The sequence below is a fragment of the Hippoglossus stenolepis genome, chromosome 10 (assembly GCF_022539355.2).
Source record: "Hippoglossus stenolepis isolate QCI-W04-F060 chromosome 10, HSTE1.2, whole genome shotgun sequence".
Classification (NCBI taxonomy): domain Eukaryota; kingdom Metazoa; phylum Chordata; class Actinopteri; order Pleuronectiformes; family Pleuronectidae; genus Hippoglossus; species Hippoglossus stenolepis.
Genome location: NC_061492.1, coordinates 17,557,358 through 17,579,030, shown reverse-complemented (window position 1 = coordinate 17,579,030; position 21,673 = coordinate 17,557,358). Strand labels below are relative to the sequence as shown.

Sequence of the window (21,673 nt, the reverse complement as noted above, 5' to 3'; positions counted from 1 at the left end):
CTTAAGCTGAATAATAATTCAGCTCCATGGTTCAGCTACCCTGGCTTTGGCCTTGCAGAGAGTGGTGTTTCCCTGTGGGCCTGTACGACAGCAGTACCTCTTGTTCAGCAGCGACACACACAACTGTAATCTGTCCCTGGGCTGGCAGGCCGGGGCCCAGGCCATGTCGGGAGGCAGCAGAGGTGTTAGAAGAGGAAGCTTTGCTGTGTGTGAGGTTAAGTCAGAGGCCTGTAGTGGCCGCGTGGACGGACTGATAAAAGCCCTGGGGCCGCGGCTGTGGCCTCAGCTTTCGGCCACACTTGCCGACACGCCGTGTTATTTAGCCCGCGCTGCCGCCTAACTCAACGGCAACTGCTCATTTACAGGGCAGTGCGGGCTACCAGGAAGACCGGCAAGCTCTCTCCCTCTCTCTCTCCCTCTCTCCCTCTCTCCCGCTCTCATACACACATACACATACACACAGAGAACATGGTATTGTATACACATACAAACATATCATGTGGTCCATGCATCAGTTTTTGTCCAACAATTAGTAGAGGACGACATGGGCTTCCACGTGAAATCGAAACAGGACAGAAACATTCCTGCAGCTACACACATACACAAACACACACTGGTCTCCAGGGAAAGCGATGGGGTCACATGAGTGACCAGACGGTGGTTTGGGTCCGTTGTCCCTTGGCCAGACATGGTCAGTGTGTCATCGACACACAGGAGAAAGGAGAGAGGAAGTGTGGATACCACAGGTTTGCAAATGCCAGTGATTTATTCAATCACAGACACACACAAACACGCAGAAACACACATGTACACATGTAGTCCTACAAGATTGTCAGGTGGACAGCACCACAGTCTCTCTCTCTAACTGCACTTTTGTCACTCTGCTCTGCACTTCATTTCTGCACAAACTCCAGGCAACATGAATCATTTCCTGTTTTTCACACAACTGCTGCAGAAACTTTAAAATAAACACTTAACAGAAAGAAAATAAATATTGTATTGGATATTGGTCTCAAATCACTTCTGAGGCTGATACTGTACAAATAGCACAGGTGGCCACATCACTGACAACCTTTCCGTGCTTTAATTCAACCTAGAAAATGAAAAAAGTGTGAAAACCACAATCAGGTTAAAACGCTTCTGCAGTTTCAGAGCAGGAAAGAGGCGACACCGCTCAATGAGCCCACAAACACTCTCTTTTCAGTAGAAACACTCAGTAGTGAGGTGAACTAAAATTATATGCCTTAGTGTTTATGCTCATGTGGCAAAATCTAACATAAAAAAAGAACGAAAACAAAAACAGATAAGTTGAGTGAGGGATGGATGAGGAAAGATAAGAACCAGTGGAGGACTCGAGAGGAGCCGAGCAACTGGCAGCACTGCTTCTAATGAGACTAAGATTATGATACTATCAAGTGGTAAGTGAGGGTGGGGGTTTGCAGGCCCAAAACCACCGGTTCTTACAAACACAGATGTGCTGTGAGTCAGACAAACATAGAACGAGCACAGAACATACACAGGCAAGAACAACACGCTCAGTGTTGCTCGTCAGTTACAGACACTTTCCTGTCTCCCATCAGAGGCACAAAGCCACAGCTATCACTCTTTCTCTTTCTCATCATCTTGTTCGCCCTTTTTCTCTCCTCGTGTGTTTGTGCAGGGGCTTGATACATTACAGCCTCTCCACTTCTTTTGCAGCGGTTTTAACGCTTTCTCTCTCTCACTAAACAGGGAGCAGGGAGCCACAGTGGCGAAGGGCCGCTGCCTGGTTTGAACTCAAAAGAAAATAGAATGTTTCCAAAACTTGGACGACTAATGAAAAGTGAGAGTGAAGACGGCGAGTCAGAGAGAAGGAGAAGCACGGAAAGTAAAAAAAAAAAAAAATTACAGAAACCAGAGAAGAAGCAAAGACGATAGGAGAAGAGAGGAAGGGAGGGTGAGAGGGTGGGAGGGAGGGAGAGAGGCCCGGTGACCTCACGTGACATGTGACGTGGGCTCCACCACTCACGGAGGGGAGTGTGTGTGTGTCTCTGTGTGGAGGATGGCGAGGAGGATGCAGAAAGACTGTGGCTTTTAGCCTTTTTTACTAGCGCTGGCGTTCCAGTCAGGCCGCCACCATCGTAGGAGAGGAAAGAGAGAGACAGACCACGATATCAGGCTAGCTGGCTAACCTCAGACCCTCAGCCCCGCAGCGTGACAGAGGACCACAAACCCAGCCCTCCGCGCCGGCCCACTCCCACCACCCAGGCTTTGTTGGTTGGGCCCCCTCTCATCTCCAGCCCTGGTGAGTCCACCTCCACACCTGGAGACACAAACTCTCCTGTTGCCTCATTTGTGAAATTATTCATTTCTGCCTTTTTCTTCTCTTTCTCCCTCTGACCCTTTTCCTCTCCACTTCTCCCTCAAACATCTCCTGCTGCTGCTCTCTCTGCAGGCTTGTGGCTTGGGATTCCTGCGGTGGTCACAAACCCTAGATTCTTGGTTGCAAACGGGCTCCGAGCTCCAGGAGTTTTGTCTTCTCGTGCTCTCTTCCTTTTGCTCCCACTCCCTCGTACTCTTTTTTTTTTTGCTTCTCAATCCTCCTTTCTTTCCCCCTGCAAGGTCGGCGGGGATCGACTGAAGCGAAGGCTCCGCTCCTGTCCTGGCGACCCTGTCATGGCATCCAACAGCATCTTTGACTCCTTCTCCAACTACAGCAGCAATCTGCTCAGAGGTGAGTGCGGATCCTCCCCCCTCTCTCTCTCCCCTTATCCACCTCCCTCCCACCACCAGCATCCCTCTTTCTGTCCAGTTGACATTTCAGTGTGACAATGTGTTTCTTTACACAAAAAAAGTGTGTTCAAATGTGAGCACCGGGTGCTTCTTGAAGTGTGTGAATGCATTTATCTCTCTGTCAACACACACACACACACACACACACACACACACACACACACACACACACACACACACACACACACACACACTCTGAAGGAGGTTTACAAAGGAGGATCTGATTTGCACAGCAGCCCTCATCCAGTTGACTGATATGGCCCTTAAAGGCCTCTGCCTCTCGACTCCTGTTGTTTTCTGTAGGCTTGATGGAGCGGCGCCATAATGGGATTCTCACCACAGACATTCATTATCAAGTGAAACTCTGCGCTCTCTCTGTGAGAATACGAGCTCAGGGCTCCACGTGATCGGGCCCTTTACTGGAAGACGGCAATACAATAAAAGAGCAAAGCAAAAAAAAAAAGAAAAAGAAAACATATTAGTCCGTCTCTCACTCTGCTTTACTTCCAGGAGGTACTTTTGGTCTGTGTGGTGAGGTGAGTGCACTATACTTGGAGACGCTAAACGTTAGCCTCAATGAGGAAGCCATTTGTTGCCATGGTGATTCCAATCAGATGGCTTTTACTCGCAAATAGCTCTTGAGAGTACGAGAAGTCGAGGAAGGTGGCAAAGTTTCACCTGATTTGAAATTGAATGTTTATGTTTATTCCTGTGCAGTGATGAGGAAGAAAACACAGAGATGAAGTAGTCAGTGTTGACACAGGATTTGTTATATCGGACAGCCGGGGGAAATCAGCTGTTCCCACTGTTCCTCACACAACTAACCGCTGAGACAGCCACCATAAGGCAGAAAAAGAAAAAAAGGAAAACTAAATCTCCTTCCCAATTAAGGCCTCGTTGCCGTGTTAATTAGAGACAGCCACAGGAGAAGCACTACCAGCTCCTAATTGTTTGCAGAGGATATCTTAAAATCTCTGGAGCCTCTTTCTCACACACACACACACACACACACACACACACACACACACACACACACACACACACACACACACACACACACACACACACACACACACACACACACACACGCACACACACAGTCAAACACAAACATGCTCAGTACATCTGTCTCACATGAGAATAGTCCTCTGATATCCCCTGTGGAACCGCAGTGACAGGGGATGATGTTCCAGTGTTCTCACAGCTTCTACAGACACCCAGGCATTTATAGTTTCCTTCTGACAAGGCTGAGCCCCCCCCCCTTCTTTCTTCTTCTCCACAACCGCTGGATCTGCATCCCTTTATCTCTTCGCTGTTTACAGATCAGAGTGTCACCGACCTCAGGTTTCATGCATGCCATCCATTATGCTTTTGAGACACTCTAACCTCTAACGTTATGTGATTTCTGGGGTGCCTGATCTTGACTTTGAGCCCAGCAGTGAGGCACTATGTGAGACAGTAGGTCAAAAGGGGGGCAGAAAAAAAGGAGACAAGCATTTAAAGCTGTAATCATCCATTGGAAATCATTAGTGAAAATGTAATATCCTTTTACAATTCATTCTGTCAGGAGACTGAAAGTCAACTTTGAGAGAACAAAGGCCAACAAGTCATTAAATCCTCCAGTTCAATCTGAAAGCATTTTAAATTGGGACTACCTCATGTAAGCAAAATACCACGGCGGTTCGTTTAACAACTTGCGTTACACAGGAAAAGCTTTTTGGCCGAGGGTCTCTTTAGAAAAAAACTCAAATCAAACTGAAATTAAGAGGAACGGCTAGAGAAAATCAAGGAGACTGTTAAATGTCTGGCTTCCCGATCACTGACTTAAATACTGTGTGACATGCAGCTTATGGAAATAATGTTATCATCTCCTCATAGGTCAGGAAATACTGCTGCAACCTCAGTTGTCTGAGACGTGACACAAAGGAAGTACACTCATAACATTTTCTAAATTGGAAAAAAATAAAATAAAAAGTTTTAAATCTTTAATATCTTTTCTTATCCCAGCATTTGAGATGCAGGATAAAATGGGGAAAAAAACAGCACTATGTATTTCATCACAACACAAACTTTTAGTTTATATAGTTTATGTAGTGTGTAGGTGTTACTTTATAACTCGTATACATGTCTGCCTATCTCACAGTGCAGACTGAGAACACATGTAAGCATGTGATGTGCAACATCAGATGCACTTCGCGTGAGAAGCGAGAGGACGCCTCACCTCAGAAACCTCAGAAACACACACACATGCATGCACACACACACACACACACACACACACACACACACACACACACACACACACACACACACACACACACACACACACACACACACGTAAAACATATGACACATGCACACCAAGTCACAAAGAGAGTAGACAGACAGAGCGATGGTCTTCGTCATGGCAACTACCTCAGGACGAGAAAAAGCAGAGAGATGGAGATGGAGAGCTTTCCATCGACGAGTCGTTTATCTGATGCAGACTAGATGTGCTGCTGCACTTCGCTGATAATAACCACAATGAGGCTACACCTGTTAACCTTCACACAGAGGCGCCACTATTTATTCAGAGAGCACCATTTCTGAAGCGCTTATAAAAAAACTGAAAGGGTAGCAGGTTAAAAACTGAACAGTTTAAAGTTCAGTGAGTTTTCCGTTCCTGAAATATTGGCAGTGTTTGCGTCAGGTGGGGTACCTGGTTTATTGGGGCTGTTTGGTGGGTCATATCCTCGACTCTCCCTCCAACGTGTTGCTGTTTTACACGGGGGTCAGTATTTTTTTCAGAGTGCTACACTCTTTGGAGCCAGCTCCCTTTGTGGCAGAGAGAAAGGCCCCACTTTATTAGGGTGGGAATGGTTTTATATGTTTGGCTTATTGCGCTGCATGAATGGAAGTGAGGGCTTGTGTGTGAGTTAGCGCCATGCCTCTGCACCACAGTTGTAGCGAGGTTATTTTGGAGGATTCTGGGAGGTGGTCTGGTTTGTTCTACAAGTGTTGGGGAGGGGGGAAAAGCCCAGAGAGACACATGCATGCTGTGAAGGGAAAAAAAGACACTTTAAATGAATGCAGTGCTAAAATGAATCATTCACAGGGGATAAAACTCAAGATGAACCTCAAGCACGATACCACTGACAAATAAAACAGGCACTATACGGTAGCTGAAAAAAGAAAAAGACTATAAATTTAATAGAACACATGGCTGGCCTCTGGTGAATTTATTAATAACAAAGTCATATGGCAAAGATTTTTTTCCTCCTCTCTTAAATTAACATGCTTGATTGGAGCTCATTCAAAATCCTGCTGAGTGTGAGGCCCCACAGTGACGCCAAAACATGAAGAAGTGGCTGAGCGGGCTGAAAATCTGTAACCAGATATCAAGAGTTTCAATATTCTAAAGTGAAAGCAAATAATAGAAAACGCATGACAGCCACAGAGCGGTGAAATCCTGTCTCCAATTTAGCCGAGTATAATATCTATTTATAAAACTCTGAAGGCATATTGGATAGAGGGAGCGCTCTGGACTTGATTAGGGATGTAAACGTTTTTGGGAGGTACTTATTTACTTTTTGGTCCGTCTCGCCGTTTTCACCGTCTGTCAACACGACTTTATGGGGCACACTTTCAGGGGTTGCCAGTGAAATAGCTTCCAGGTAAAGCATGCAAAGGGGCGTGCTGATTATGTGGTTGACTAATCCTAAACCTGCATTCGCCCATGCACAGTTTTCGAGGGGTTCAAACCGCCGTGCTCTGCACTGCGTTGGTCAAGGTTAAAGTCGCGCTAAGTGTAGTAGTAAATACAATTTTCTGGTGGTCGGCAAGCAACCACAGTGGCCATATTCTTTTCAGCCGATCTGATAATATGGATTTATGCCGTAAAGGTTTCTCTGACGAAGAGGAAAACGTGTTCTGAAAGGCTGAGCAACTTGTATCAACAAACATTCCTGGAGGGGTTTGTGTGAAAGTAAACTGGAGATGAGTCGGCTCTGAAGCAGCAGCATCCAGTCTGGAGCATGTGAAGTGGGATCGGAGGCGGGGGTCAAGCCAAGCGGGCAGGAGAGAATATACCCGTCTGGTACAGTTCATCCTGAGTTAGACTGCATGTTAGACTCCATGATGTGATTGTGCACGACAGCTGTGAGAGCAGTGAGCTCAGTGGATGCGTGCTGAACACATTCGCTGAGGTCATCCTCACGTGAACATTACTACAATACTATAGTCCTTCATGATTATAAACTGCTGGTGGTCAAAAATTATTGGGATGAGAAACACAAATGTCCAGATATGATGTGAAAGGAATTCATAATGTCTAGACCAGCTTCTCTAACCGGCACCATCTGACATGAAGAAGAAATCAAAAACAAGACGTTGGCAGTAAAATAGGCAGACGGTGAAAATGTAATTGGATAATGAGGTGGAAATGATCACAATATAAAATTCTTTTTTTACTTTAAAATAAAGTAATACTCATACCGGATGAGGCTCTATGACTCATTTCTCGACCGTTAATTTGCTTCACATACGAGCTGATAATATTTCATATAAGACCTTACGTTAAAATGATTAAATCCACATCACTGTTATTAGCCTCTTCATGATCTCATGCATCCTGCATGACGGACCACTAAATGAAGGAAAAGCCTTCCTCGCAATTTTCAGTTTCTTAATTTTGTTTTAAGCCTACGCCCTAAACCACAGTCCGGCCCCACAGCTTATTACATGGTGAGGCTGGGATGCTAGAAAAAAAACACACACAAGTATTATTGGGAGCTAATCTATGTATTATTACGTTACATTTATGCAGCAATTACACTCGTATTTGGAGTTTGCTTGCAGTTTAAGCTGTAAATGGGATTTGTAGAAATAAAAGTTTTACTTCATCTCAGTTGTTTTCAGTGAGTGTGACCTGACATTGACTCAGATGAAGATGACTTGTTGTTGAGACCCCTCCCTGTATCGTTAAACTGAACAACATCCTTTCTGTTGCAGCGAGAGAGAGTGGAGGTAAAAAGCAAAAAAAAAAGAAAGAACGCCTGTGACTGAGCACAACGTCCATCGCTCTGCCTTGCACTTTTGTTTTTAACATTACAGTTGCATTTCTAAGCCACAAATTACTTTAATGGGCGGGCATGGGTCTGGCCGTGCAGCACATAAAACTGACTCAAACTTATGGAGATCCCACATGTCCAGAAACATATCAGCAGGCAAAAACTCTTCTTCTTCATCTTTTTCTCTTTTTTTAAACACATGAGATGGAACGCAGGAGGAATGGTGGGTTTTATATTATCATGTGTGAAAGTTTAGCAAAGATCTAAGGCCCAGAGGAACTCATTCTGTCACCATCAAAGCCCTAAAAGGAATGTTTTTCACAGACAGAAAAAAAAATCCATCCTCCAGACTGAATCTTCACTTCATTATGAGCAACTTTAATCATGCTCAAAACATCCTTATAGTCTGCCCCTTTTCCCATAAGCAATAAAGAAAAAAACTTAATTACGGTGGAGGAAAAATGCAGATAATGATAGGATGAGAGAGGCTTTAGGCTATGAAATGTTTTCTTATTCTCTATTTTCCTCTATTTTCCCAGATTTGTTTCCCTCCTCAACTTGTTTACATACAGTTAATTGTTGTTGCTGCAATAAAACATGTTTTTGGGTTGCTTCTTTCCTCCCCTCAAACACAACTTTAACCACAGGGAATTGATTTTTTGTGGAGGCAGCATTTCAAAAATGGGATTTTAGTTTTCTCTTTAGACTATTCATGGGGGGGCACCAATAACTGGCTGTAATGGGCCACCTAATTGTGCTTTTCTGCTCAGCACTGCAGTGAGAGCTCAGCGTCATCATCACTTATGTTTTGACTAAAAGAAAAGTGAATGAAGAGTTTTATCATTTTCTGAGAAATATGCTCTCTTGCAAAGAGTTAGAGAAGATTGATATCACTCAGTGTAAGTTGGTTAAATATGAAACAACAACAGGCAAGCCAATGTTGTGTTTCAATGTTTGTTATTAAGCAGCATTAAACAAAAACTAGTGCACGTATTCAGTTTAACGTTACGAGATAGAGCCTGTTTCAATGTTTGTGAATTTCTCAAGAGATAATGCAGAGAACTAAAGGAAAAAATCTGACATGTGAAGAGTGCTAATATCTATGAACAGGTTAAATTATGTGAATCAAAGAAGGGGGGTGATTTTTTTTGTTTTTATTCAACCAACAAACTAATGTACTGGGGTGAAAACATAACCTCCTTGGTAGGAGGTAATAAAATATATATTTCTATTAAAGTAAATTGATCTATCATCCCTGTAGTGCAACAGGCTTTGCCCTGATGTAAACTTTAATGAGTTCTCTCTACAGCTGCTCACTTCTGTATTGGCTCAGTAGGAAACATAATGCCAGGGATTCCCCCTCAGCTGTGCAGCAGAAGTGTCCCTTCCACCTCTCCTCCACAGTCTGTCTGCTGTGAGGTCACTCTGTCTGCCTTGAGTACCGTTCTCAGGGTTGCAGATGCTGCCGTCACGAGCACAAACGTACGGCACAGCTTTATGGTATACACACACACACACACACACACACACACACACACACACACACACACACACACACACACTCACACTCACACTCACACGCACACGCACACGCACACTCACACTCACACGCACACGCACACACACACACACACACAAAAATCCGCCGCGTGAGTTTCTCCCCGTGCTGAGTCAGAGAGGAGCAGTGCATGTCAACATGATGACCGTGACGCTTCTCCCCTCTAAATGCTGTCTGACCTCACCGTAATAGCTGGTCAGGACTAACATATGGTCTCCGGATGCCTTAGCCCAGCAGAATGATCCACACGGTGACTAAACAGCAGCGAACTTCACTGAGAAAATATCAATGCCTGCTTTTCTAGATTTGTATAAAGTACAAAATTTGTATCTGGTGCTTAAAAAAATATTGAACCGACTTCTGTGTACTGTGGTTACCCTCATATTGACTGAGCTGAGGTTCTGTCCAGTGAGATACTACATTGTTGAATTCACTGTCTGACCAAGAAAGGCTCTTTGCATGACAAGGGAGAGTTATCGCACTAAGAAGCTAAATGTGACCTGTTACTCATAATACATATATTTGTAGGCAGGAGGGTAACAAGAACTAAAGAGCATCCTTAAGCATTCTGTTAAGTTAAAGAAATCTAGTTAGTCCTTAATTAACCTGGGAGTCCCCTCCAGTCACGTTTTACCAGGACAGCTAGCTGTGCCAACACTGCCAACCTGGCAGAGAAACATTTGTGTCAAAAGTGCCTGAGCACGACTTTACCCCTTTAATCAGCGTGATGACATAAGAAGCAGACAGCAAGCCAGTCATTCAGTCCGAGCAGAGTTTGATTAACCTAATCACCAGGCAGCCAGACTCCAGGCTTCTGATTGGGTTTACAAACACACACTTGTCATCGTTGTGTCATTAGCTCGTTGTTAGCCGCAGCCGCCTTGACGTGGAGCAGCGACGTGCCGGGCCTAAACACAGCAATCTGGGGGATTAGTGTGCAGTTACAGCACAGCCCGAACGCCTCGGGCTTGAGTCGAGGAGGGAAAAGTCCTGCCTCGCTATGCGAGCTCCACGTGGCCCCGGGTGCTAACTGTATACATGGGCAACGCCACTACTGATTAGCGATGGAGATGATGAGAGGAAACATTCAGGCACTTTCGGACAAGCGGGTGGTTTCCCGTACTCCAATTAAGCCAAGTCCTTGACTCAAGCATTGATTTGAATGGAGGGACTCCATTGAATGTTTTAGCCTCCAATTAGGTTTGGTTAATCCAGAGCTGGGACCTGAGCCCAAAGACATCACAGAAACACAGTGACTCTGTGCTGCTGCAGAGACGCTCGGTGACATTTGGAGATGATTAATTCTCTTTTGATTTAATTTGAAATCAATTGGAATGATTGTACTTATTGAGCAAAACATTTTGATGTATAAGAGATGACAATGTTATGTGTCTAAGTGGTCTCCAGAGCTCCTTGGCTCACAGGCCGAGAGTCGCCACACCCATGATTCCTTTCAATGAAAAGGCCCGAGGGCCAGCGGCGGACTTTCCAAGAGTTGTTTCACGTCTGTGGAGGAAAGTGGCACGGACGCTTGTCAGGAAACCAGCACCGGGTTCCTGCTCGAATCTGGTCGGATTTAGCGGTGACTCAGATGGTGCTCGGGAGGCCGAACCCCTCTGAAGAGGGAAAGAAATGCAAATTATATTATTTGGGGGCTCTTTGAAGTCCATTTGCACTTGAACGAGTGTGACAGAACCTGGAATGACCCCTGTTGAAAGAGTCCCTTAATAGTGATGAAAGAAGTTGAAAGGGACAAGAAATGATGACAATAGTTTAAAAGTCGGAAAAAGTGTACGTGTGTGTGGGTGTGTGCGTACGTGTGTGCTCATATAAAGCCATGCTTGAATGTGGCGTAGCATCATGCAGGCACAAACAACTAGAAATTTGAATATGAATACATAATGCAGCTGAGAACAATACATCTGGCCCGGTGCCCTCTTGGCAGCGTCCTCACTGACTTGTGTTTTGTTGAGTACGTTCGTGTCATTCATTTCATACATACCTCACCGTGTTCTTTCGCAGTAACAGGAACCTCGTCTCAAAAAATAAAAACATGTGGCTTTTGTTGCAGGGAGGAATGAACAACAGCATTCCATATGCGACCACATCAAAGCTGCCGCACGCCATGGGGCTAAATGAGGGCAGACTGTCCCGCTCGCCCCTCCTGACACGACTGCCACTAATTAACCAGAGATCTAAAAACTGACACTTCCTCTGGATCACTCATCCTCGCATCGCCACTGCGCTCGCCACGGTTTTGAAACGCGCGGGGGCTTCTCTTTGGGGTCCCAGTGAGAGGGGACAGCCACACAACAAGCACAAAGGAGCATTGTCTGCTGGTGAAAATGTGGTTTACAGGCTCTGCTATAATGGCTTGGTGGTTGCTGGAAGCCATGCGCACTTCCTAATATTCGGCTCACATGCGATTTCATTTTGAGAAAAGACTGACTGTGGGGCTTTGCTTTTGTGTGAGAGGGACGCCTCACAACTTATTTTCTAAAGCCGACAGGCTCCCTCACCCCCCCTCCCCGCTCCTCACCCACTCTTCCCCTCTCTGGTGGCGCTACTATATTTGTGTGGGATCTCTAGCGATGGAAGAGTAGACACAGACTGCGTTGCCAGTCAAATGTGTTCGGGCTGTCAGACTGAACGGCTTCCAGCGCTGCGATCTGTCTCCTCTCCTCGTCAGTGGGAGCTGTTTGATCTGACAGAGAGACTCCATTAGAGACACAGGGAAGTTCAACTGCTGGGAGGTTGGATGGCTTCAGCAGTCAGAGTAGCAGCCCAGAGAGGAAAAGGTTTGCACACACAGTCTGGTTGCAATCTTGGTGTCTGTGCTGTGTATCTATAAATGTCTCGGAGCATTACTTGTCCTTATTCTAGGTGCGTGTGGTTACACGTAGACGAGTGTAACGTAAGAACGCCCCAACTGAGGCTGACATGTTTTTGGGGCTCTGTTGAGCACAGGGGTGATGACGCAGTGGGTAATGATATCATAAATGTGCGGCGCTGCTGAGCTGCAGTGACAGAGAGAGTGGATGAGTGAGAGTGAGAGAGAGCTGGTAAAACATGTTGTCTTTATAGGTTGCCCTCGGTCGCACCGTGGTGATGACCTCACAAACCTGCGCCACAGTCCAGCAGTGTAGAGTCAACACTGGTGTCAGAGTGATGAAATAATAGACGTTGGTTTAATAAATATGCATCAATGGTTCAGCCATAGACTGTCACTACACTCCCGACATCTATTGTGCATATGAACTCCACAGATCTCATTTCTCTGAGAGAATTTTTCAAACATTATTAGAGAATTAGACACGCTCAGGGTAATTTCATCACCTGTTTGCAATATGTGATATCTGTTCAAAAGAAGCACGGAGAGTGAACTGATGTGGCTCCTGTGAGAGATTCGTCTCCTGATCTGTGTGTGGCAGCTGCGCTTTGGCAGGGCTCTGGCTTCGGGGCTGCGTGGCAGTTAAACTGTCACTGGCAGGAACTGTACATTTTTTTTGCACAATGTGAATGGAGCGTGACAGCAGCACAGGTGTGTGAGTGAAAGTGTGCGCTGCTTAGAGGTCGTAAGGTTTGTCACAATTCACAAGTTTCTCTTTGTCCCTGAGGAGCAGTCTTCAAGATCTGGAAAAGTCAGAGTGAGTCAGGAGGCAGTCTGTGTGTGTGTGTGTGTCTGTAGGGGGTGGGGGTGCTGTCACTTTGGCAATGCAACTGCACATATTGCAGCGATTACCACAGCGGAAAAATGTTTTTCTGCAACATGCAATTACTACAGATTACAGATTGCCGTCCTTGCATCAGAAGCACTCGCCAGAAAAAGAGAAACACTGTGCATTTGTGTGTACGTGGATCTGTGAGTGTGTGTGAGTGTGTGTCGTTACACACAAATAGACAGTCAGAGTCAGAGACAAAGAAAGATGAGAAATGATTATAGCTCACACTAAAAACCACAACTGAAATAAAATGGGGGAGTTGACGTATTTATGGGACTCATTTAGATTTAAAAGTTATACTGACTTTCAGGGGTAAATAAAGACCCTGGAAAAAAAACACAATCTTTCCTACAGTGAAATGAAGAAAAGTGGAACGGGGCACATTCTGTAGCCCTTTGTCCATCATCGTCAACGTTATGAAAAACATACACTGACGTCCTCATGAGCCTGAACTCCACAAGTCATTTCAACTTCTGACTTGACGTTTGGTTCCAGGTTACAAATCAGCCCGAGTATCAAGCAGCTTCCTTCAGGTCACACTAAACAATATGAGCCTGACCGTGGTGCTCCGCAGCAAGGCAGGGCCCTATTTACAATCCCACCAGATCAAAACTCAACCCAAAGTGCTCCTATAATAGCACTGGGTTCCTTTTGGTGAGCTTACCATCCAACGCTACTTTTAGTGGGTTTCCAAAGAATAAACAGGCCCGCGAACCACATCACAGGCTGCTGACTGTCATCGTTGGGTAAGTGTACCCGACGGATGATGTGAGGGCGGAGCGACCGTGACACTGGGGTTTACGGCGACTTCCCCCCCACCCTCCCTGCCTGCCTGCCTCGGGTGTGGTGTTTACCATTGAGCTGCCACCGGGGGGACAGGGAGGGGGCTCGACCACATTCATGCCGCAATCACAGTGAACCCATCGCAGGGTCTTGACTGTGACTTTCATGACCTTTGGGGTCATTGTTAACAAGACAGAAGTGAGTCATGATTGTTCTTGGTATCAAAAACTCAGGTATGTTTGGTTGCATTATGCTCACACAGCAAATCTGATCTGCAGTACCCCCCCCACCCCCCCAACTCCCCTGCAGCAATGTTCAGATCCTTCTCTTGAGTAAAAGTACAAATACCACAGTGTTAAAATACCCCATTAGAATAAAAAGCCACATAAGCACAAGATTATTATCAGCAAAATATATTCAAAGTAAATGACTAAATGTACAATAGGCGAATATTTTCATTAAATATTAAATGTTGTGTAACTAGACAAAAAGTGGAAAGTTAAAGAAAACATCAAAGTTACACAGCAATAATAACCCTCATGTCACCTCAGAGAAATATTTGGCTTTTTCCATTTTTATTTTTTATTTGTATTTGGGTGTGCATCTTTATGTTTAAAAATTAATAATTTTGCTACATTTCTCTATTCCTATATGTCTATAAACACTGCGCTAACAAAATACGTTCTCACAGCACCTTCAGGATAAAAAATTCTCTTTTGAAACGTATTAGAATAAAAAATAAAGCATTCCACCTTGTTATGCTTTCATTCCAAGATCGTGGCTTCAAAGTTATATTTATTTACTATTCAGCAACATATTGACACATTGTTAGCACACATTTGCTAAAATTATTGCAGGAAGCAGTGACATTTTATTGATTGTGAATTCAGCTTTTCAAAAATTAAAGAATGGCTGTTAAGTATAATATAGTCTTTTAGCGGAGAGATTGCTCGTGTCACTAACAAACACAAATTAACCACATGTTATCATTACATTATCACTACCAATACATTTATGCCCAAGTAGTATTTTACAGCTGTGGCTTGTTGATTTGGAACCAGTTCTAACTGTGTTACAGCGAGTTTAGTCAAGTGGTTCCCGACCTGGTGATCTGTCACCCTCCACAGGGTCACGAGATCAATTTGTGGGTTGTGAGTTAATTAAGAGGCTTGAGAAGAAGGGAAAGGAAAAGCTGCACTCTGCTTCTGTCTTCATCATTTTGGACTATTCTGTGCTATCTGTGCTTAAAATATTGGCTAGTTTCAATTCTTTGGGCCTTGAGTGGTTATCGACATAAAACCATCTGATAAGTTATATTTTAGGCTTATCACATGTATTTTCTAAATGTAAAAGCTGGAAAATAACTAGTTGTAATAGTTGTCAAATAAACGTTGTAGAGTAGAAAATACAATATTTGCTTTTTGAAATGTAAGTGACAATTAAAGGTAGGGTTGGTAATTTCTTTGAAATGCTTTTCATCATATTTGTTAAAATCCTCTTCACGTCCCAATAGCCATCAATAAATGAAGCCGAAAATAATTAAAAAGCCTGTGGCCCTCTAATAAACACAACCAATCTGGCGTACCTGTCCACCACTAAACGACCTGCCTTCTTTTGTGCACCCTGCCCATGCTCTCACTGTGCATGACCAGAGTCCTAGGTTGGAGAGACATACGCCGCTGAAGCAGAGATGATAGCCCGAAGTTATGCCTCTTTCACACCAAAATAAGCACGTTTTGTTAATGCAGGTAAACCCGCTCAATAAAGCCATAAAACTCTTTTCACATTTCCAGTAGAGGAGTTTGCCTGTTTTTTCCCCTGTGCGTCATGTTCAACATCACAAACGCACCAACAACTGAGGTGCTCTCTCACCTCGCTGTCTTGCCAAATTAGCGCATTCACCTGGGTGTCAGGATTCCATTACTGCTGAGTGGAGCCAGAGCCCAGAAAACCCCTTTTCTACAGCAGATTAATTTGTCCCGGGAGTGAATGTCGATTGAATCCATTCTCTTACAGACAAAAGCCAGATGTCAGTGGGTTTTTTGACCAGTGGAAAAGGGGCTTAAGTTTGTGTGTTTTTGGGGGCGCAGCTTTATTAGAGGGCCGATGGGAGGGGACAAGAAGCATCAGAGGCGTGTTTTCAGAGTGTAGCCTGCCCTTGCTAGCTTTTCCAGGATTACCAACCCTGGCTTTAAGTGTAAAGTATCATATAAAGGGAATACTCAAGCAAAGTGCTTTCAGTAGATTGGGAAACATAGTGGCACCATTACCAAACCCACTCCCATAATGTGTTCAGTATGAAATGAAGTGTCTGATAGACAAATACGTGCCTGAAAAATGAATGCAGCCTTTAAGAAGCCCATTTACATTCAGCAGACAGAAATAAAAACATAGTCGGAGTCGTCCCCCAGCAGCCATTATGCTGCTCAATTGATTCGTAGGGCTTTAATAAGCCCCTGGCTCCGCTCTGCACCTTTTATAAATGTAAGCAGAGTATTAAAGATGCATGAAATGAATGCTCTCATTGTCTCCTCTGCATGGTGACTGCTGCATTTCAGCTCATCGTGCTCACAAAGTAATTAGCTGTTGGGTTTGGAGGTGTCACCATCCTCCTAATCACTTTAGTGTATACTCTAAATGCCTTCAAGGATCTGAGATTAGGACCTGACAACTGGATATATTATAAAGCATTATAAAGGGCAAACTATAGAAGTATGGAAATTGAAATAAAGTTTTCTAAGGATCAGGAGGAGCTAAAACAAAGCTTGATTGCACAAATGAATTCCAGAGATCATTAAAACTAACACAGACAGTCTTGGTGGACAGAAACATAACACAAGAATTGATGTGATCAAAACTGTTCAATGTGTTTCCTATTTTCTTGTCTGAACATCAAAATGGACAAAACTGACCACCAGTTGTGATGTGCTGACACATTATGTAATCAAAATTTGAGAGGGAATCAGCGATCAGAGCAGCGAGAGCCCGAAACCCAAACAGTCTGTACCCACTCACTGTTGTTTAAAAGTTTCTCCATATACTTGTGTATATAAACACTCGCTAGACGCTAGAATATGATTTGGCTTTGAGGGGACTGGCACAAATGGTTTTGGTGACTTACATCATGCTTGAAAGTCTAATCACAGACACTCTTGTCATATCAAGCAGAAAAAGTCCATTTCATAGGGAGCTATGGTTCAAAAAAAGGGAGGGAACGGTAAACAAGCCTGGCGTTCCACAGCCACCGCAGAATTCATCATTCATACAAAAAAATACCCCAAGCCCCAAAGTAGAGCTAATTTAATCCGAGAGGAATAAAACTCCATTTCATAGAAGTCGTCCATTCAGAACACTCATATTTCCACTGAGCAGAAAACCCCCGGCTGAAATCCGAGCAGACACTTTTCGGAAGGAATGCATTCGGTGGATTGAGGGCCAGCGCTCGCCCTGTAATTTGTGAATGTACAGAAATGTGTGACCGCCACAGCTCCTCTAAAGATAGAAATCTTTGTCTTATGTCATCGCCGAACCTCAAACTATTTCTAATTGCCCCCATAGAGCCCCCATTTCCAAATGAATAGCTACCCATCCGAGGGCTTATGTGTGCGCGGCTGAAAATAGCCTGGGAGTTTACACAGGCTAATAGATCATATTCAGCAAAAAAAAAAGAAAGAAGGGATCTCCACGTATCTGAGCCTGTGCCCATCTTCAAAGTGACTTTTAAGTGGCACTGAAAGCTGTGTGGGTGGCACTTAGGGGCAGGTATACGTTTACAGAGCCCAGAGGCTTCCACTGGTCCCTCCGCTCATTGGGATCATACTCTTCCTTTTAGTCTTTACAATCTGACTCTTCACACATTAAACCTGAAGTTACTGGGGATTGGTTTTATGCACAAATATGATTGATCTTTGCACTCTGAGGAACCTTATGATTTATATTTAGAACTCATTCTGTAAATGTATTCAGGTCTCACCAGAGTCCCAAATGACACTGTGTTTGACCGTGGTGCTGTAAGACTTCTTGGTTTCTCTCAGTCCTTATTTTTCATGTAGTGACCCATCAGTGAACAACAATGTGATTTCTTGATTTTCATCAGAAGGCTCAGTATTCTTTTCGCTCTTGAATGGTATAAGAATCGAGTATGTCTGAGGCCTATTTGAGGTGGGTCCGGGGTTTCACATATCCTCCAGGAGTTCTGTCTTGATTTCAAGCTCAGCCCACCCCGGATCATTAAAAATCGTTCAGGGCCACGACGGCCTCTGTCCTCAATGGCTGTGCGGCTGAAACTGTAGAAACTGCATGTTGAAATGCAGAGGTCTAAATGTGACAGGCGCCCGGAGCGCACATTACAGCCGGGCAGGGTATCTAGCCGAGGCATGTGGTCACATATTAATAATGAACTAGGGCAGGAGGACGACTAAAATATCACGGGCATTGTCATTGTCCCAGTCGAGCTTTACTCAAAATAGAGGCCGTATGATAGCTGATCTGATCAGACATGACTTTTTAAAATTTTTTTGTAGTTAGGATTGAAGAGATTTCACTGCTGCTGTAACACAGTGATCGGACTGTGAAACAAGGTTCTGTGATTTTTTAAGAGTTTCCATCGGTTTCCAATCAAAAACCCCAGAACTGACTCACATGAGGTTTTTCTTTTCCTTGGATTGTAGTGGAGGAAGATCTGTTGTCATCCGCACTGATGTTGCTCTAGGTGATATTGTCCTGTCCACATATTGTAGGGTCATTGTGTATAGTGTCACCATCTATGTCCATGTCTATGTTATTTTTCATGTTGAGATGAGCTTTTCCGTGCTGTGCCAAAAGATTATTCCACCAACTTGGCTGTGTTGTCATTGTTAGATGAATCTGATTCTAAACTCAGAGGATGATAGTGATGGCCTTACTATCATGATTTAAATATTTTTAATATCTTTATTTCTTAAATTAGAATATTTTTATGCCTGAAATAAAATAAAATAAAATAATGTTTTGATGTCCACCTCACAAGCAATGAGAGTCAGTGTTCAACAAGGTTAATATTCATGTGACCTCAAGAGAGACATTTTTTGAATGAAGAAGACGAGAATAAGAAGAGAAGATTTGTAGAACTAATATTTATTGGCACTTTTTGTATTTTGTTTTCTACTTGTGTGAATGATTCTTTAAGCATTGGTGGTGCATGCTGACAAAGCACCAGTGACAGTGTGATTTTATTAGGACAAATTTGATCCCACACTAACAGCTACAGTGAAATAAACATTTAGAATCCACATCTTATTTTCACACTTACACAAAATAGGAATTCTCAGTTTTTATGATTTATATCATTATTATTTTTTCCAACTTTCTGAATCTCTCCTCTGAAACTCTCTCTGTTCTGGGATCATAACGTTCAGGAGGAAGTTGTGTGGAAAAAAATCTAAAGCCACTCCGATGACTCCTCGCGCCACTTAACAGCACCTCATTTATCCTCGTGCGAGTAAACAACATAAAAACCACCGCACGCAGAAATGAAACACGTTGTCCGGTTATTAGGATGAGAAGTCGGTTGATTGATTGGTTGATTGAAGGCGTTTTAAAATGCGCATGAACGAAAATCCTGATCAATATTTCTTTTAATGTGAATTTCCTGTTTGCATTAATGACACTGAGTCAGATGTCATTTCATTTTTGTTTTGTGTTTATTTTTGTATTCATTGTTTTATAAACTTATTTCTTTCCATTTCCTTTTTTTTCTTAATAATTTCAAAAAGTGTCATAATCAAACACTATCAGGACTTCTAATGTTTCATAAAATGACTCGTGCATTTATAGTAAAAGACAGGAATAAATAATTACAATTTCTAAATGTTGAATTTAAAGAGGAAAATGTCAAGTCTCGTCCTTCACACAGCGTCGGTGTGCTGTCAATAAACGAATAACTGTCTCTGAATTTATAAATAATTTCATTTCCCAATAATAATTAACTTGATTATGATTCAGGCCAAAAATAAAAATGAATATGTCTCCGGTTCTCTCAGCGACGAGAACTGCATCACTAACATAACTGTCGTTGAATTGACTTTAAGCAGAAATGTATTCGGAGGGTGAGAGCCACAGATGGAAGTTTCGTCCTCTCTCTCTTTGTGCAGAGGTGAAATGTCTGCCTCACACTCGGAGCTGACAGCGATTGAAAAGGCAAATGCGCCAACTAGTGTCAGGAAGCAGCACGGCGGAGGAGCTGTGCAGGGTGTGCCGTCATTTGACGTAACCCTCAGCATTTCATGGCTCCTGATGAATTCAGCCTCTGGCACACGCAGTTTATTAATCCGTTGCGTCGTTTGATGTGGAAAAAATATAAAGACATTTGCCTGTTTGCTTTAATTTTCTTATTTTATCCACTTCAGCCAATTAAAGCGATACCAATCTGTCTCATAACCCCATAATCTCCTCCCTTCATGAAAAGGAGGCATTTACCTGCGGAGGTGTGAAGCCATCAGATGTATAATAGCTTTTCAAAATGAATTAATGGGAGTGAAACCACAGGCCTGTGCAGTCAAAATCCTGCTTTGGATCAATTGCATTTCATGTTGTTATTACACAGTTAAAGACAGTTTCATGTAAGAATAACTATTCATAATCTCATCAAAGAGGTTGTTCTGCACTAAAGCAATATTATCATTTCTTTTTTTACATGTTAAAGCCATTGCATTTAATGGCTAACACGTCTATAGTTGCGTTCAATCTCCCCAACAGTGCGTAATGATTATTGGCTACAATGTCAAATCAATTGATATTATTTTCATTCATTATTCAGCAGTTCTATTAAACCAAACATCCCTCCAACCAAACCCAGTCGTGTAATGTTTCTCTCTATTTATATATAAATCATATATATAAAGCCAAGCAGATAGAAAGGCACAGATATGTATCAACAGCTCAGCTCGTGTGTGTGTGACAACAGTTGCAGAAGGAGCAGCGGGAGGCTCTGATTGGTCCGATGAAAGCCCAGCCCTGCACATTCATTGGTGGAATTCGTCTCCACACTCCCAACCACTAAACACTAAAATGACTCGGGTAAAATAATATCGCAGCACTCTGCACTCCGTTCAGCCTCACGGCTCCTTCTCGCGCCCCATAACCCTGCGATTTAAAAAAAAAGAAGGATAACCTAAACTTTAAAAAAGGAAATCCAGCTGGAGCCACGGGACATTTCCTTTTCTCCCACAGTGACTTTTTTTTCTTTTTTTCTGGGAAGATCCAACGAGGATAAAAGTTGCGAGAACTTTTACGCACGAAAAGGACCCAGATGTGCTTCAGTCAGATATTTTTAAATATTTGGTTGTTGTTTTTTACAAAGTGAAGTTTAGTGAGGTTTGAAGGGCGTCTGCTCTTTTAGTCGCGATCATCTTTCACAGGAAAAAAACTTTAAAGACGAGAAAGGCAAAAGTCTTCGCATCACGTCTGGATTATCTGACCTGTGCCAACAGATCATTGATCGCCAATAATTCTTTTATTAGGATTGATTGACTGACTTGTGTTTTTCAAAGTAAGTTCAGTAGTTTGTGGTGTTGATATATTGTCCACACGCGGCTGGGGTTGTCCATCAAGTGTACGTCAGATAAGACCGAAGACAGACTGAGCACGAGACTTTTAGAGGTTCTTTTTTGTGCGTAATTTTGTCTGAAGTCAGTGAGAGACAGAGCGACCCTGATGTTCCTCAGGCTGACACATCCTATGCACTGCTCACACTGAGGCTCTCTTCACCGACACTTCGTGCGCACTCGCCTCCATCCTCTGCGCTCTCACAC

The 21,673-nt window shown here is 43.5% G+C and overlaps 1 protein-coding gene across 4 annotated transcripts in view; it reads left to right on the top strand.

Annotated features, from left to right (window-relative positions):
- Positions 1–2,018: 2,018 nt before the first annotated feature.
- runx3 (RUNX family transcription factor 3) overlaps positions 2,019–21,673 on the top strand; it is a 50,574-nt gene continuing 30,919 nt past the window's right edge. Inside the window, exons 1-2 of one of the 4 annotated variants that reach the window (XM_035167573.2) lie at positions 2,019–2,284; positions 2,602–2,713. In XM_035167573.2, coding sequence (XP_035023464.1) covers positions 2,656–2,713 — 58 coding nt within the window. In that variant the 5' untranslated portion in view covers positions 2,019–2,284; positions 2,602–2,655. Of the gene's footprint in view, positions 2,285–2,434; positions 2,714–21,673 lie in introns of all 4 variants that reach the window. The other 3 variants (XM_035167572.2, XM_035167567.2, XM_035167568.2) reach the window with 3 other exon arrangements.